The sequence below is a fragment of the Bufo gargarizans genome, chromosome 8 (assembly GCF_014858855.1).
Source record: "Bufo gargarizans isolate SCDJY-AF-19 chromosome 8, ASM1485885v1, whole genome shotgun sequence".
NCBI lineage: Eukaryota > Metazoa > Chordata > Amphibia > Anura > Bufonidae > Bufo > Bufo gargarizans.
Window position 1 is genome coordinate 137,267,297 of NC_058087.1, and position 18,968 is coordinate 137,286,264.

Sequence of the window (18,968 nt, forward strand, 5' to 3'; positions counted from 1 at the left end):
CTCTGGTTAGATCCAGGGTGGTAATGTACCTGGCTGGACCTAACCTTTCTATCAACTCATCCACCCGTGGCATGGGATAAGCGTCAAACTTTGAGATATCGTTTAATTTGCGAAAGTCGTTGCAAAACCGCCAGGACCCATCCGGTTTTGGTACCAACACCACAGGGCTAGACCAATCACTATGGGACGGCTCAATAACACCTAGCTCCAACATTCTCTGGATCTCACCGGCTACTGTCTGTCTGCGAGCTTCAGGAATGCGATATGGCTTCAAGCGAACCCGAGCTTGTGGATCTGTAACAATATCATGCTTAATTACATGAGTGCAACCTGGCCACTCTGAAAACACATCAGCATTCCTAAGGAGGAATTCCTTTACCTCTTGGGCTTGTGCCCTTGACAAAGTCTCCGAGACCTTCACCTCAGTAACTTCCCCCTGAAGTGTAGGGCTGAGAGGCTCAGCCGCCATAGAAACTAACGGTTCCTTCCAGGCCTTTATTAAATTGACATGATAAATTTGCATTTTTTTCCGTTTGTCAGGTTGGTGGACTTTATAATTCACCTCCCCTATCTTCTCTACAACCTCATAGGGCCCTTGCCATTTCGCTAGGAATTTGCTTTCGACGGTGGGAACCAGAACCAGGACCCGGTCACCCGGCTGAAAAACCCTGAGTCTGGCTCCCCGATTGTATATGCGACTTTGGGCCTCTTGAGCCTGTCTCATATGTTCTTGTACTATGGGCATTACAGCTGTGATGCGATCCTGCATCTGTAGAACATGTTCCACCACGGAGCGGTGGGGAGAGGGCTCCTCTTCCCACGACTCCTTTGCAATATCCAAAAGCCCCCGGGGTTGTCGCCCATACAAAAGCTCAAACGGGGAAAACCCAGTAGACGACTGAGGCACCTCACGAACAGCAAACATCAAGTAGGGGAGCAGGCAATCCCAATCTCTCCCGTCTGCCTCAACGACCCTTTTTAACATTCTCTTGAGGGTTTTGTTGAAGCGCTCAACCAACCCATCAGTTTGAGGGTGATAGACAGATGTCCTTAACTGTTTTATACCCAGCAGCTTACACAAACCTTTCATTACGTTTGACATAAAAGGCGTTCCTTGATCCGTCAGGATCTCTTTTGGAATGCCTGTTCTAGCAAACATATGAAACAGCTCCCGGGCAATTGTTTTAGCTGACGTGTTCCGCAGAGGAACCGCCTCGGGATACCTAGTGGCATAGTCTAAAACCACAAGAATGTATTGATGTCCCTTTGCAGATTTCACCAGGGGCCCCACCAAATCCATTGCAATCCGGTGAAAAGGTACCTCAATGATGGGTAACGGTACCAAGGGTCCCCGGTAATGAGGCGCAGGGGACGTCAACTGACATTCTGGGCAAGACGAACAGAATCGTTTGATTTCTTCAAATATGCCAGGCCAAAAAAACCTCTGGAGTACCCGTTGCTGCGTTTTCTCGGCCGCCAGGTGTCCTCCCATGGGGTTTTTATGAGCCAGGTCAAGTACCACTTTCCTATGCGATTTGGGAACAACTAGTTGCTCTACGACTTCACCCCTTATATTATCAACACGATAGAGAAGATCATGGTTGACAGCAAAGTGAGGGTACACCTTCTCCAAGCCCGTACTGTGGGCAACCTCATTAACCACAGCCACATTTTCCCAAGCATGAGCTAACGTTGGGTCCCTCAGTTGGGATGTGCCAAAGTTATCTTGAGAGCAGTTTATTTCTGGCATAGGTAACTCTTCCATAGACTCTTGTGGTCTCTCGGATTCCCCCACTAGCACAGAGAAGGGGAACTGGTCAGGCTCAACTGGGGTCAGTCCACCGGCTGGTGCTTCAGAACCAGAATCCCCAAAGTTAGGCAGGCTAGCCAGAGTTTCATCTCTCACACTTAGGGAAACTTGAGGTGGAAAGTCGACCGCCCACAGGTCCCAGAACAAAGGAAAGTCCCGCCCTAGTATGACACTATGCATCAGGGATTTAGACACTCCAACCTCATGGGATGTCACACCAAACTGAGTCTCAATGGGGACCACCGCCGTACCATAACTTTTTGCATCACCATGTATGCACACAACACCCATGCACTGGTTTTTCAGCTGGTCTGGAGCTACCAGGTCTGAGTGTACAAGCGTAACGAGGCTTCCAGAATCCAGCAAGGCCTGGACACTCCTTCCATCCACTTTGACTTGTGCCATGTGAGCCAGCGCAGATGTCAGACACGCTGGATGAGCAAAGAAGGAAAGGCGCCGAGCGGCTCCACACTCCATAGGTACTGGGACGTCAGGACATTTAGCAGCCACATGCCCCCGGGCTTTGCACCTCCAGCACTGGACACCGGAGCCTGGTAGGGTCTCTTTCAGCAGCCTAGTATCCATGTTGGTCTTCACCCACGTTTTCAAACCAGGATCAGCACTTAAGGTTGAGGCGCCTCTCCCCGCCACTGCGGGCAGACGCCGCTTTACAGGCAAGTTCTCGGGGTCAGACCCCCCTGCCAAAAACCCCTCTGCTGCGAGGTAGCGTTCAACCATCTCAACTAACTCATTGGCAGACTTTGGATCAGCGTGACTGACCCATTTTCTTAATTCATACGGCAGCGCCGTCAGGAAGCGATCCATTGTGACCCTTTCGACAATCTGGGGTGCCGTGAGTATCTCAGGTTGCAACCACTTTCGTACCAGATAAATTAGGTCATGCATCTGTGACCTGGGAGACTTATTAGGTTGGTAATTCCAGCGGTGCACGCGTTGGGCCCGCACAGCAGGAGTGACACCCAAACGGCGGAGAATTTCAAGCTTTAGCTTCTCGTAGTTCTGGGCATCCTCGGCAGACAAATCAAAATACGCTTTCTGAGAGTCACCAGTTAGAAACGGAGCAACCAACCCCGCCCACTGAGGCTTAGGCCACGCCTCCCGATCTGCGGTACGTTCAAAAGTATTCAGAAACGCTTCCACGTCATCGTGTGGGGTCATTTTCAGAAGAAAATGGCTTGCTTTGATCAACCCACTATTGCTAGGTCGATCCGGACGCGTATTCGCCAGCTGCTGCAGAACCTCTGTAAGAGTTTCTCTGTCTTTCCGAGCGGCTTCAGCTTGCATTTGCCTGTCTCTTTCCGCAGCCTCAGCTAGTGCAGCCAAAGCCTTTTCATATCTGGCATTAGTCTCTCGCTGGACTGCATTTGCGTCTTGCTGGGTTGCACAGGCTTGTGCCAACCTCAACACCAGGTCTTCCATCGTACTGGATGATAAGATGAAATGCAATTCAAGTTGCTAGATGGGTGGTATCTGGCAGGGATCCGTCTGCCCGCATCCGACACCAATTTGTGAACTGTTACGCCTTCCCGGGGGTTGTTTTCGGCCGAAACAGGTACACTGACACCTTTGTAGCTTGTGCGTCAGACTGTTGCTAGTTTATTTTTGCAAGTTGCTCAAATTAACAAACAAAACCAAAAACAACAATAGCCGTCTGGCTCCTGCCTATCTCACTCAGCAGCCCTAGCTAAACTCATAACACAAAACACAAAGAGCATTTTCAAGGGGAAAACAGAGCAACTTACAGTTCAGTAGTTAGGTGGAGAAACTAACCGTTCTCAGAGCTCCTGGCCTTGCAGCTTCTCAAACAGACTGCCAGAGAGAGAGCTCCTGGGTCAGGGCTGCTGACTTAATTAGTACATCTGTGTGAGCAGTCCCCGAGGGAGGTAAAAGCCGGACTGGCTCCGGGTGGTCAAGGAACCCACCCAACTCTTCCCTGACCGGCTCCAGGACCCTAAAGTGGTTTTCTTTTTTCCCAGAAAGCTTCTGGATACAAGGAAAACCAAACCTTCCTGGAGCCTTTTAACACATGAAGTGCTGGAAACTTGGTGCAATGTACACACCATCCAGCACTTTCTCTGCAAAACATTGTGACACCCTGTCACAGTATGTTGTCTACTAATTCAGCATAGTTTGCAGCTCGTCTGTTCCCAAGGAAGTTCTGCCCTACTAGCACAAATGCATCCCAAGCTGCAAGTTCCAGAGGGTTGAGTTTTGTTCTGAATGTGTCATCATGCATTAGTTTGTTGATTTCAGGACCAATAAAAATTCCGGCCTTTATTTTAGCATCAGTTTTCCGTGTGCTAAACTTCTCCTTCAAATACTGGAAACCATTTCTATCACGATCAAGTGCAATTACAAAAATTTTCATTAAACCAAGTTTAATGTGAAGAGGTGGAAGATAAACTTGAAGTGGATTGACCAGTGATTTGTGTTGTACATTGTACTGACCAACTGTGTGCTCGACTCTGAGAGGCCACTGTCTCATTTTGTAATGATTGTTGTCATCACGACTGTTCCATAGTCACAAGAAACACATATGCTTTGTGAACACTAACTGTAGGCCGAGCAGCAGTGCTACCACTTTCAGGCCAGCACAAATTTTCAATTTATGTTCTGAGTATTTGATCATTTTCAAAATTAACTCCATAGATGCATGGATCTCTTTCATTTCAACCGCATGAGCCAATGGAACAGATGGTTTTTTCGTTACCATTGTGAAACAAGACAGCTTTCAAACTTGTTTTGCTAGAGTCTATGAATAGCCTCCATTCATCGGGAAAATGTGTACCATCTAACTCCATCATAATTTGAACTATTTACATCAGTACAGAAACAGACATCGCTTTCCATTGCATAGTATGCAGCTAACTTGGCGTATTGATGACGAAAGTGTGAAGTTGTGGTGCCTCATTGTAGCAAATTCCATTCCTGAAGTCTAGAAGCTAGCAGTTCTGACTTTTCTTTAGATAATGACAGATCTCTTACCAAATCATCTAAATCTGATTGGCTCAGCAAGTGCGGCTGACCCTCCAGTTGTTCTGGATCAGGAAATACATTGTGACAATGAACATCTTTCTTCATCAGGATCAGAACCGTCTGTTTCAATTGCCGTTTCTGCTGTTCGAGGGACAGGCACTGGATTCTCTACATCATGTGGTACTGGTTTAAGAGCAGACTCAGTCAGGATACACAATTTATAACTTGTTTCTCTTTGAATATCCGTCAATTTTAGTCATGCAAAAGTGTCTGAATAGTGATTTTTCTGCTCACACCAAACCATAGGCACTGCAAAAGCCATTCCTTTCCATTTACCATTCAGCCACTGCGTTAGCCCAGAGTAACACACAGTGCAACAAACATGAGGTGCCCAGCTTTTATCTTGATCTCCAATTTTACAGTCAAAGTAATACTTGTAAGCAAGACGCACTCGCTTTTTCAGATTCTTGCGCTGATCATAAGTAGTATATTTGCCACATATGTAGCAGAAATTATCTGGATCGTTAACACATTTGCGTTTATCCATCTAAAGTTTCAAAACTGATAGCACTATAACAGATCACTTTATCAAAATCTGTCCAGCTTGCCTTATATACTTACTGCTGACATCAGCCTGAGTGCGTCCGGATAGGTCTGGACATGTCCATTGGAATATTTCCAATATAATGCATTAATATCATAACTGAATAGGCTTTGCATGTATAACTTAAAATCTAGACGTGTCAGGCAAATTCCGAGTTCATATTTGGAATCAGCGCGCTCATTTTTGTATAAATCACATGTTTTTCTCTCAGTAGCAATATCATTGTTGCGCGGTAAAGGGTATTTTTGTGCTGGCGTACATTATAAGGGTAGTTTATGTATTGGTGCACATTATAAGGGGTGTTTCTGTACTGGTACACATTATAAGGGGGTATTTTTGTACTGGCACACATTATATGAAGAATTATTACTACTGGGGGACTATGGGAAACATGATTACTAGTATGGGGGCATTATTACTTTTGGAGCACTGTGGGGCATTACTACTTCTGGGGCACTGTTAACACTAAGTGCAGAGATTTATTTCTATTGGTGGGACTTTGGGGTACACTGTTGCTGTGGAAGGGCACCCTGGCACAGTATCAGCTTAGCACAATTATTTTGGGTGACATTATGTTTACACTATTAGTGTCAGGGACACTATTTGCTGTGTGCAGTTATTTTTTAGGGCACTTTGTGCAAATAATCTATGTGGTAGTAATATTATCAGGTGGACTGTTTCTGCAGTACAGTATTGGGTAGCACAGTGGGCACCATATTGGGGGTGGCAGGATTGGGTGATCAGCAGGTGGGGAGGATGAAGGAAAAGTAGGAAACTAAGATTTCTGTTTGTCAAACTCTGCAAAGACAAGAGATGGCTGAAAGAAATCATCATGGCGGTCTGGTTCTGAATAGAGAAGATGAGAAAAGAGAATGTCTACATCAGAGGAGACATCACTGGATGGAAGAGCTATGTGGTGCTGTATTACACTGTATATTTTGTAGTGCTGTATGTATTGTTTTCCAAGTATATCTTTAAGGGCTTATTCACACTACCGTATGGTCACTGTGCCGTGTTGTGGACTGCAAACAGCGGGTCTGCAATACATGAGCACCGGCCTCGTGAACTGTGTTTAGTGGATAAAGACCCATTGACTTGAATGCCCTTTGATTGAGAGGGCCAGGTGTGATGACTTTCTCACTGCCTGTCCCTGTCAATGAAAGTACAGACAGCGTGGCAGCTGCAGAGAGAGCAGAGCCTCTAGGTGTAACGGCAAAGCCCCCGTTGCTCCTAGAGGCTCATTTGCATATATTAAAACATCATTTTCTCAGTAATGCGGGCACATGAACATGGGATCAACACAGTTGCCTTTATCTGTCAAGCGCACATGTAACAGGTCAGCCAGTTTCATAGGTACAAATCTGTTGACAGATGCCCTTTAAGGGTCAGAGAAAACATAAGTAGACTTAGTTGACCAGTGAGTATACTGACTGATTAATTTATGTAAAGGTTTCATAATCTATGAAGATATTAATTATTCTGTGTACTACTACTAAACTTATTTTTAAAGAGTTTTTCTGCTTGTTCCCCCAATAAAATTCTGACCACAGAGGGATTGTCCAATGTCAGCCAAAAAAAATGAGTGGATGACCAGAAAGAGTTTGAAAAAAAAACAAACAACAACTGTTTTGACATAGTTCAGCCATGCCAGGGCCATCCCCAATCTCCACTGGAACAGATGTAATGATGTTCCATATCAGCTCATATAACCGCAAAGGCCAAATGATGGTCTCAGCGGTGCCAAGTACATAACTCCTGAGGCTCAAGAGGTCAACATACCATATGTGCCCACGCCACCGCTAAGGCCATCGACTGGCCTCGGTGGACATGTGAGCTGATTCGGGACACCACTTCTGGTGCGGTGGGAACGGGAGTCATGACGTTGTGTAATTCCTACACACACAGCAGTGGCGCTTTGTTTGGACCGCTTATACTACACTGCCTATACTACGCCCTTTTATATCACTTGGTTGATCTGTGATCACACATTTCTGGACACTTTCCTCTACCGAGTAGAAATTATAAACTGAGTTACTCGCTGCCTGCACAATTGCTTCTAATAGTTTTGTCAGCCTAAGACCTTCGAGCAGTCATCTGATACACTGAACTGGAATAATTCATGACAGACCCCAGACATTTCCATAGCCATGGAGTCAGTTCAGCACTTAAGCTGCTCAGAGCAGCGATAAGGTTAGAAATGCCACTGTACAACAAATTAATGTAAAGTGCAACATGATAGCAGGTGCACAGGTGAGGCCGGGATAAATATAGCCGGGGACACGTTGCAGTACGATCTCGCTTCACCTGATATCCATGCAGAAGATGAAGTACCGTATTCTACTACTGAGAAAACTGGGAAAGAGACAGACTGGGTGAGGTTAATTAATCAAAAGGCGCCAAAAAAACTGGCATATATGATTTGTATCACACTTAAGGTTCATGCACACAACCACTGGCTGTTTTGCGGACCACAAATTGCGGATCTGCAAAACATGGACACTGGCCGTGTGCATTCTGCAGGCGACCCCTAATAGAACTATCCTATCCTTGTCCATAATACGAACAATAATAGGACATGCTCTATTTTTTTGTGGAACGGCCATGCAGACACGGAATGCACACAGAGTAATTTCCCTTTTTCCGATGCCCCATTGAAGTGAATGGTATTGCATACAGGCTGCAAAAAAAACGTAATGGACACGGAAAAAAAATACGTTTGTGCGCATGAGCCCTTATCAATTCTTTTTTGAATCATATGACAAGAGGATGTAGCATAGTGGGAAAGGATGTGGCCTACCAGAAAGGGGCATTACTTAATATGCACCAATGCATGCCAAAAATATGCAAAATTTTGCACGATTCTGGCATAAAGTAAGCCAAGGTGGTGTAAACAAGAGACAGTCTAAGGCCTCTTTCACACGGGTGAGATTTCCGCGCGGGTGCAATGTGTGAGGTGAACGCATTGCACCCGCACTGAATCTGGACCCATTCACTTCAATGGGGCTGTGCAGATGAGCGGTGATTTTCATGCATCACTTGTGCATTGCATGGAAATCACAGCATGCTCTATATTGTGCGTTTTCCACGCAACGCAGGCCCCATAGAAGTGAATGGGGCTGCATGAAAATCGCAAGCATCCGCAAGCAAGTGCGGATGCAGTGCGATTTTCACACACGGTTGCTAGGAGATGATCGGGATGGAGACCCGATCATTATTATTTTCCCTTATAACACGGTTATAAGGGAAAATAATAGCATTCTTAAAACAGAATGCATAGTACAATAGGGCTGGAGGGGTTAAAAAATAAATAAATTGGAACTCCCCTTAATCCACTTGTTCGCGCAGCCGGCATCTCTTCTGTCTTCATCTTTGCTGTGCACAGGAAAAGGACCTGTGGTGACATCACTACGCTCATCACATGGTCCGTCACATGATCCAACACCATGGTAAAAGATCACGTGATGGACCATGTGAGGTGCGCAGTGACGTCATCAAAGGTCCTATTCCTCAAAGAAGAAGACAGAAGAGAAGCCGGGCTGCGTGAACAAGTGGATGAGGTGATTTAAATTATTATTATTTTTTTAACCCCTTCAGCCCTATTGTACTATGCATTCTGTAATAGGAATGCTATTATTTTCCCTTCTAACCATGTTATTAGGGAAAATAATACAATCAACACAACACGTAACCCAAACCCGAACTTCTGTGAAGAATTCGGGTTTGGGTACCAAAGATGCCGCGTATGTTCCCGCAACGCACCCGCATATTTTTCCGTAACGCCCATGTGAAACCAGCCTAAGGGTAAGTTCACACAGCAAAATCAGCAGCAGAAAAATCTGTAGTATACTACTAGCTGAAAACAGGTTATTTTTGGGGGGCAGATTTGTAATTTGAAAAGTATTAGAAGAGTATTTGGTTGAGATTTCTCTGCTTTTCCTTTGACATCTATTAAATCCTCAATCAAATCTGCTTCCAAGAAGTAGCATGTCACTTCACAAACGTTTTTCAAATCAACTACTCAAAAAACCTCTACCATTTTACCCCCTGCCTAATTTTGCAAATCTGACATGTGTCACTTTATGTGGTAATACCTTTGGAACGCTTTTACTTATCGAAGCCATTCAGAGATTCTTTTCTCGTGACACATTGCACTTCATGTTAATGGCAAATTTGAGTCAATATGTTTTACCTTTATTTATAAAAAGAAATCCAAAAGTTAACAAAAATGTGAAAAAAATCACAGTTTTCTAAATTTCAATCTCTCTGCTTTTAAAACAGAAAGTGATACCTCATAAAATATTTATAACTTAACATTCCCCATATGTCTACCTTATGTTGGCATCATTTTGTAAATGTCATTTTATTTTTTTAAGACGTTAGAAGGCTTAGAATTTTAGAAGCAATGCTTAAAATGTTTAAGAATTTCCAAAACCCACTTTTTAAGGACCAGTTCAGGTCTGAAGTCACTTTGTGGGGCTTACACAGTGGAAACCCCCATAAATGACCCCAAGGTACAAACTACACCCCTCAAGTTACTCAAAACTGATTTTACAAACTTTGTTAACCCTTTAGGAAAATTTCAAAATTTCACTTTTTTGCCAGATTTTCCATTTTAATCGAGGGTTAACAGCCAAACAAAATTTAATATTTATTACCCGGATTCTGCGATTTACATAAACACCCCACATGTGATCGTAAACTGATGTAAGTGCACACGGCAGGGCGCGGAAGAAAAGGATCGCCATATGGTTTTTGGAAGGCAAATTTTGCTGAACTGGTTTTTAGATGCCATGTCCCATTTAAAGCCCCCCTGATGCACCCCTACAGTAGAAACTCCCCAAAATTTACCCCATTTTGGAAACTAGGGTATAAGGTGACAGTTTTATTGCTACTATTTTGGGGTACATATGATTTTTAATTGCTCTATATAAAAAAAATTTGTGAGGTTACAAAAAAATGGCTGTTTTGGCACTGTTTTTATTTTTTACAATGTTCAACTGACAGGGTAGATCATGTGCTATTTTTATAGAGCAGGTTGTTACGGACGCAATGATATCAATTGTCTACTTTCTTTCCGTTTTACATAATAAATCATTTTTGAAAAAAGATAATGTTTTTGTGTCTCCATTTTCTGAACGCCATATTTTTTCTTTTTCTGCCAATCGTCTTGAGCAGGGGCTTGTTTTTTGCAGGAAGAGTTGATGTTTTTATAGGTACCATTTTTGGATACCTATGACTTTTTGATCATTAATTATTACACTTTATGGGGCAAGGTGACCAACAAATTGGTTGTTTTTATTTATTTTTACAGCGTTTACCTGAGGGGTTAAGTCATGTGACATTTTTATAGAGCAGATCGTTATGGACGTGGCAATACCTAATATGTATACTTTTTCTCATTTATTTAAGTTTTACACAATAATAGTTTTTGACCAATTGTCTTAGTTAGGGTCTCATTTTTTGCAGGATGAGGTGACGGTTTGATTGGTACTATTTTAGGGGGTATACATCTTTTTTATCGCTTGGTGTTGCACTTTATGTTATGTTAGGTGACAAAAAATTGCTTTTTTGGCACTGTTTTTATTTTATTTTTATTACAGTGTTCACGTGAGGGGTTAGGTCATGTGATATTTTTATAGAGCAGGTTACAGACGGGGCAATACCTAATATGTATACTTTTTTTATTTATTTCACTTTAACACAAAAATAGCATTTTTAAAACTAAAAATGATGTTTTAATGTCTCCATGTTCTGAGAGCTATAGTTTATTTTTTGAGAGATTTTCTTATGTAGGGGGTTATTTTTTGCAGGAGGTGACGGTTTTAGGCTACTTTCACACTATCGCTTGATCGGATCCGTTCTGAACGGATCCGATCATATTAATGCAGACGGAGGCTCCGTTCAGTACGGATCCGTCTGCATTAATAACTTAGAAAATTTTCTAAGTGTGCAAGATGCCTGAGCGGATCCGTTCAGACTTTCAATGTAAAGTCAATGGGGGACGGATCTGCTTGAAGATTGAGCCATATGGTGACCTCTTCAAGCGGATCCGTTCCCATTGACTTACATTGTAAGTCTGAACGGATCAGCTCGCCTCCGCACGGCCAGGCGGACAGCTGAACGCTGCAAGCAGCGTTCAGCTGTCCGCCTGTCCGTGCGGAGGCTGAACGCCGCCAGACTGATGCAGTCTGAGCGGATCCGCTCCATTCAGACTGCATCAGGGCTGGACGGAGGCGTTCGGGTCCGCTCGTGAGCTCCTTCAAACGGAGCTCACGAGCGGACCGACGAACGCTAGTGTGAAACTAGCCTTATTGGTACCATTTTGTGGGACATACGCTTTTTTGATCACTTGGTGTTGCACTTTTTGTGATGTAAGGTGACAAAAATTGCTTTTTTTGACATTTTTTTTATGGTGTTTATCGGACGGGGTGGATCATGTGATATATTTATAGAGCTGGCTGTCACGGACGCGACAATACCAAATATGTCTATTTTATTTTATAGATTTTTTTATTTGTCCTCTGGGGGACATTTAACTTCCCAGCCTCGGGGGTCACATGACAATAGCGCTTCCTGATCTGTATACACAGCGCTCGCTGAGTGCTGTGTATACAGCGATCTAGAAGGCAGGGATACTTGGGAACTGTCCCTGCCTTTCCTCTGGGTTGCCCTGCTGTTACTGACAGCGGTCTCCCCCGCTCGGCAGCTGCACGATTCACGTGCAGCTGCCATCTCTGAATGGAGGTTTTATAACGTCCATTTAAGATAAACAACCGCCCATAGGACGTTTATATCATATGGGCTGTCGGGACGAAGCCGCTGAGGTGAAACGCACGTCGAGGTCTTGTGCTTGGGGTTTCTTTACCTCCTTTTGGTCAGATCATGTCTTCAGGTATGTCCCTGGTTAGGTGTGTCTATTAAGATACCGCTATGTTACAGTGTCCATATTAGGCCTATGATATATATACTAGGCTGTGAGTTTACTAACTCTCATGTTATACACTATTATTCATGGTTACCAGGGGCTTATGCTGTGGATCTCACAATGTCCGGTGACGCAGCGTATGGCCTGGTATCCGGAAAGCGCAATTATAGCTCTACGGAGGGACATGGTTGGCCATTGAGGGGGTGCCCTTTGCTTCTCTGTATATCCTCTCCATCTTGCCTTCTTTTCTTCCATATTTTATATATTACATAATAAAGTTGATACTATTGATTCTAAATTATTTCCACTGGCTTTTTTGTTATGACATGGTGTGTTGTCCCAGGTGGAGTGTTGTGCTGTCAGCGGTGGACAGAGAGGTTTTGTAGGCTTACAACTCTCCTGACATGTCTGTTTTAGTAAATGCAGTTAATTTTTTTCAAAACTGCTTTAAATTTGGTATTGCTGTAATCATACTGATCCTCAGAATAAGGGCTCATGCACATGAGTGTGTGTGCCCCGGGTTGTGGACCACAAATAGCAAAACGCAGTGCAGGAGCACTGTCCGTGTGCATGCCGTTTGTGGATGCAGATCCATTGATTTGAATGGGTCCAGGATCTGCAAGAGATGCACTGCAAAAAATAATACATGTTCTTTTTTGGGGGGCAGTGCAGAGGAACGGACCTAAATCTTATGTAAGCACTTTGTAGTGCTCCCATGGGCTTCCGATCCATGCCTCCGCTCCATATCTTGAGGATTGCAGACCAATTCAAGTCAATGCGAGGTGCTGTTTTCAGTCTTCAATACGGTCACATGCTCATGTGCATGAGCCCTAAAGGTAATGTGCCACTTTTACTGCCCAGCGAATGACATAGGGCTTTTTGTCTGGCCAAATACCGGCATATTTGCTAGGTAGCGGCTGGATCTACATCGGACTCCATTATACAATCTTGTAGATTGTAAGCTTTCACTGGCAGGGTCCTCTCCCTGTCTGTACCAGTCTGTTAGTTTCATGTTTATCATATTTTTTTTATTATGTATGTGTAACCCCTCTTGGAATTATTGGCGCTTTCAAATAAATAATAATGCTTAATGGGGCTGGCGGGCATTCCAGTAACCTCCACCAATTCGAGATCCAGAGAGCTCCAGCAGGCTGTTCTCTGCCAGAACTACAGCCGGCAGTGTGAAACCGGCCTTAGGGGGTGGAATATACTGTCTATATGGGCACACCACAGGGATCAGAAGGGAAGGAGCGCCATGTGCATTTATACAGCATTAAACAACAACTGCAGAGGCTCTGAGGTAAAAAAAAATACATTTAAATAAAGACCCAAGAAATTATCCCATTTTAGAAACCACACCCTTTGGAGTATTTACCAAGGGGCGTAGTGAGTATTTTGACAGGTGTTTTGTCAAATTAATTCACAGCAGATGGTGCAAAGTGAAAAAGTGCCCCATAAGTTGTACCAAGAGTATGCCAGTGTGAAAAATGAGCCCTCTCATTACTATGTCGTGCTTTATAGTTTTAGAAACACCCTACATGTGGCCTAATCTTTTGCCTGGACATACAACAGGGCCCAGGTATAAAAGAGCACCATGCACATTTGTGGCCCAATGTGGTGATTTATGCGTCTGACAACTGAGACGCTGGGCTGAAATAATCAATAGAACCCCAGAGAAGTGACCTTATATCGGATACTACAGCTAAGGTATTTATTTGAGGTTGGAGTGAGCATTTTGACCCCACATGTGTTTTGCAAAAATTAGTGAGCATGGGACTGTGCAAAATATAAATTGCAATTTTTTAACGGATATGGCATGTCAGTGCCCAATATGCTGTGCCCACTGTGTGTCATCTGCGACACACCATGCCCTTCTTTAAATTGTTAGGTTGGTTCTACTAGGTAAGAAAATGTCATAAGTTTGGACATAAACTGCTGGTGGTACGCTGCAGGAAAGGCTGCTATTCGCCTTTTGCTGTGCAGAATTTGATGAATTAGGTCACGGATGCCATGTTTGTATTGAACAGCCTCTGGGGACCAGTACAGACATTCATGGAGCTGTGTCAGGACTTATCTTTTGCAGGATAAGTTGCCATCATCATTGGTTCTATTTTGGAGTACATACAACTGTTTGATCACTTTTTGCTACCAGGATAAAGAACCTCTGCTATTGCTTTTGCAATCTTGCTTCTGCGTCTTGTTGTTGCAGCGAACACAGTGTGGGAAAAATGACACATTATCTTTATTCTGCTGGTCAGTGCAATTACAGAGATACCAATTTTATATCTTTTTTTTTCTTAGGTTTTACCACTTTTACACAATGCATTTTTTTAAAAGAAAAATCTTACTTTTGCATCACCATTTTCTGAAAGCCATAATTTTTTGCATTTTTCTGGCAATGGTCTTGTTTGAGGGCTTGTATTTTGCGGTAAGAGGTGGTAGTTTGATTGGTACCATTTTGGGGTACATACGACTTTTTGATCGCTTGGTATTACACTTTTTGTGAGGTAAAGTAATCAAAAATGGCTGTTTTGGCACAGTTTATTTTTTTTTTGCAGTGTTCTTCTGACGCGGTGGATCATGTGATATTTTTATATAGCCAGTCATTACGGACGTGGCAATACCTAATATGTCTATTTATTTTATTTTTGTTAAGTTTTATACAATAAAGGCATTTTTGAAAAGAAAATACATATTTTTTTAAATTTCTCTGGTGACTGTCTTATCTGGGGGCTTGTTTTTTGCAGGATCAGGTGACCATTTCATTGGTACCATTTTGGGGTACATAAAACTTTTTGATCGATTGGTATTGCGCTTTTTGTGAGGCAAGGTAACCAAAAAATGGCTCCGTTTTTATTCTTATTTTTTTTATAGCATTCACCTGACGGGGTGGCTCATGTGATGATTTTACCTAGCAGGAAGTTACTGACGCAGCGATACCTAATATGTCTATTGTTTTATTTGTATTGAGTTTTACATAGTAAAAGCATTTTTGGAAAGAAAAAGTCTTGTTTTTGTATTGCCATTTTCTGAAATCCATATTTTTTGTGGCGATTGTCTTGTTTTTTGCAGGATCGAATTTTATTTCCATTTTTTTAAATTTTATATGTCTTTATTATTGGGAAAGGGCCATTTTTTTTACTTGATAGTTTTATTTTTTATTACGTAAAATGTGTATTGTAAAATACAATGTGTATTGTAATGCACTGCCTGTCAGCTTATACACTGACAGCCTGCCTATGAGATCCAGCCTGAGGGCTGGATCTGATAGGGTTCCATAGGAGGCAAGCCCCAAAGCCCATGTAAGGCATTGGGCTGCCGTTCCAGCCATCGGGTCCCTATCACCGCAGTGCGGGTATCCGATGGAGTTGGGGAGGTTGTCTATACCTGCCACAAACCCTGTGCATGCTGCGGTTAGCATTGACCATGGCATACAAGGGGTTAGTATATCAACATCAGTGTACTCACAGACTCTGGCGTATACAGCAGGGGCTCAGTTGTGAGGAACAGCCGGAACCCTGCCGCTGATTGAGCACCTGCCCGATCAGAGCGCTGTACATGGCAGTTCACTATGGGTTAATGTTGCAGATTTCTCTCCGTTTATGGTTAAACTGGAAAATTTTCCAAACTGATCGGTGTTTCCCATGGTAGGGAACAAAGATTGACAGATTTCCTCTGAAAGTAACATATCATCTGAATATAATAAGATCCTATAATTAATACCTTGAGGGACAAAGCCCTGAATACAGTTATCCCCATAATCAAAGCTGTCAGAGGTTCTAACGTAGCTGCAAACAATTTACAATTAGTGTTTTTATTTTTTTGTTTTGCTACAGACATATACTAATTACTTTACTGTTTCTATTATGATCTATAGAAGTTATGGCTAACCTACGGCACTCCAGCTGTGGTAAGACTACAACTCCCAAGATGCACACTGGCTGTTCTCAGAACTCCATAGAAAAGAATGTGCTGGGAGTAGTAGTTTCACCACAGCTGGAGTGCCGGAGGTTAGCCATCCCTGATCTATAGAGTTAGTAACAAATTGTTTCCAGATAGTAATCTGAGGGGAATGTTTCATTTTTATAAGTAATCATTTAGGCCTCATTCATACAATGGTTGTTTGTGTATAAGTATTTCATTCATTTCAATGGGTCCATAAAAAAGCGGACAGCACATGGATGTCATTTGTGTGCTGTCTACATTTGTGTTCGTTCCACAAATTATAGAACAACATGCACAGGGCCGGTATCCGTCTTTGCCGACCACAAAATACATACAGTCGTCTGCATTAGGCCTTATAGAGATATTGGTGAAGGTGTCACTTGGAGCTAATTACAGGCAAAAGTAAAATATATAAAAGAGAACTGCTTACAATGAAACTTTGTTTAGTATAAGGAACTTTGCTGACTTCAGAAATTCTTCTGTGTTCTTCCAGGAGGTGGTAAACTTCATACATGTGTGTTGCGGCCTCCAGGAATTTATGGACCAGATGAAAAAAGACATTTGCCAAGACTGGTTGTAAGTCATCTGGGCCTAAATATCATATATGCGTACTGGACATGGGCTCCGAGGTTTAGCAGAGAAAGGGAGTTTTGGACTATTTATGGTAATGAGTAGAACGTGGGGCACTGTAGGCTTCATGAACAGATGAAAACCAAATCAAATATTATATTGTGATGTGTTTTGTGTGACTTGGCTGCATAGTACTAATCAAAGGACTGGAAAAATCTATCAATTGGACTAGTATTCCAATTAAAAAGAAGAGAGCTGAGAAGCAGTGGCATTGTTGCCATACATTTCACATCAGTTAAGAATATATATAACATGTTAGGTGGCTGTGGATCCCCTGCGTCTCCTGAACAGATTTGACTTGGGGCTACTCCTGAAAGTGGCCTCCCCAGATCTTCACTCCTTCACACCTGTAAGAAATCTGTACTCCGTTGCAGGGGAACCACCAGGCTGCTACCTCTTGGAGTAGTTTCTGTTCAGTAGACTGCTGGGATACCGACAGGTGAAGGAAGGCGTGCGCTGCGGCAGAACGGACCACCGCTATAATCAGAACATATATTTACTGAATGTCTTTTTTCATCTTAATGCAGGCAAATGCAGAGAAGGGATTATTATATTTTAAGTTTTGGAATAAGGAGACCAAGATGAACTGGATCCATTTATATAATCTAATCGACGCTCATATACTTGCTGCAGAGGCTTTGACTGCCAGTAAAGGCTATATAGCTGTAAGTTAATGTAATATGAGATGTGATGGTGCAAAATTGTGGTAAAACTAAGCTCCATTCACTTTAATGTAACGTGTTTCAGAGTGGAAAAGCCTATTTTATCCATGACGGAGAAGATGTCAGCTTTGATGATTGGTACCTACATCCAATAGTAAGTAACAGCTAAAGAGATGGATACTAATGTCTGGGATCAGCTTAAATTGTATATATATCAAGTGGTGGCTGCAGGCAACCAGAATTTTACCATGTTCCTCATGCATTCAGGCAGAGAATAAATGGAGAAGTGGATGGACACGTGCATGGCTTTCTTAATTTGCATCTATGGGAGTTATGGAGAAAGCTGAGGGTGTCTGCCCTCCTGTAATTCATGCACACTAGCTCCTAATATTAGTAATCTTTTTTTCTTTTTTTTTAAATCAGATCTTTTTTTATTGACAAGAATGTTATTACAGATAAACATTAAGGCCCCTTTCACACGGGCGAGATTTCTGCGCGGGTGCAATGCGTGAGGTTAACGCATTGCATCCGGACCCATTCATTTCTATGGGGCTGTGCACATGAGCGGTGATTTTCATGCATCACTTGTGCGTTGCGTGAAAATCGCAGCATGTTCTATATTGTGTGTTTTTCATGTAACTCAGGCCCAATCGAAGGGAATTTTCACGCACGGTTGCTAGGAGACGATCGGGATGGGGACCCGATCATTATTATTTTCCCTTATAACATATAAGGGAAAATAAAAGCATTCTTAATACAGACTGCATAGTACAATAGGGCTGGAGGGGTTAAAAAAATAATAATAATTTAACTCACCTTAATCCATGTTAAGATATATGACATTTTCTTTATATGCCCTTATACAGCTTATCTATTGATCTACAGTCATATGAATATGTTGTCTGTTTGTTAACCAGAAAGTGTTTAAATAAAGTTGTACACACAGAGAAAAAAAAAAAGAGAAAAGAGGCTGCACAGTAAGCAGCAGTGTGTGTTCCTGAGGAAACAAAAAGCATGGTGCCTGTGTGAGTTTGTCCTCCATCAGAGAGCTGCTGTAATCCACAAGATAAGTTCAGAAGCAACTTAATCCGGTTATCCTGTCTCTTAAGTAAAGAAATGGCAACAGGTTATGGGCCCAGGAGAGAAGGAACAAGCCGATGGAGCAGGCTACTTTTCGATGGAGATGAGAAGAATTATGAGCTGTGGGAGACAAAGTTCCTAGGCCATCTACGCTTGATGAACCTTAAAGAAACCATCCTGCGTGAACCAGCAGATGGAGTAGACCCTATGCAAGATAGGAGTAAGAATGAAGAAGCTTATGCTGAACTAATACAATTCCTAGATGATAAAAGTCTATCTCTTATAATGAGAGAAGCAACTGATAATGGAAGAAAA

The 18,968-nt window shown here is 42.7% G+C and overlaps 1 protein-coding gene across 2 annotated transcripts in view; it reads left to right on the plus strand.

The window, feature by feature from the left end:
- SDR42E2 (short chain dehydrogenase/reductase family 42E, member 2) overlaps window positions 1-18,968 on the plus strand; it is a 74,733-nt gene that overhangs the window by 39,238 nt on the left and 16,527 nt on the right. For both annotated transcript variants that reach the window (XM_044303523.1, XM_044303524.1), the window contains exons 7-9: window positions 16,775-16,857; window positions 17,439-17,576; window positions 17,659-17,727. In XM_044303523.1, coding sequence (XP_044159458.1) covers window positions 16,775-16,857; window positions 17,439-17,576; window positions 17,659-17,727 — 290 coding nt within the window. The remainder of the gene's footprint in view (window positions 1-16,774; window positions 16,858-17,438; window positions 17,577-17,658; window positions 17,728-18,968) is intronic.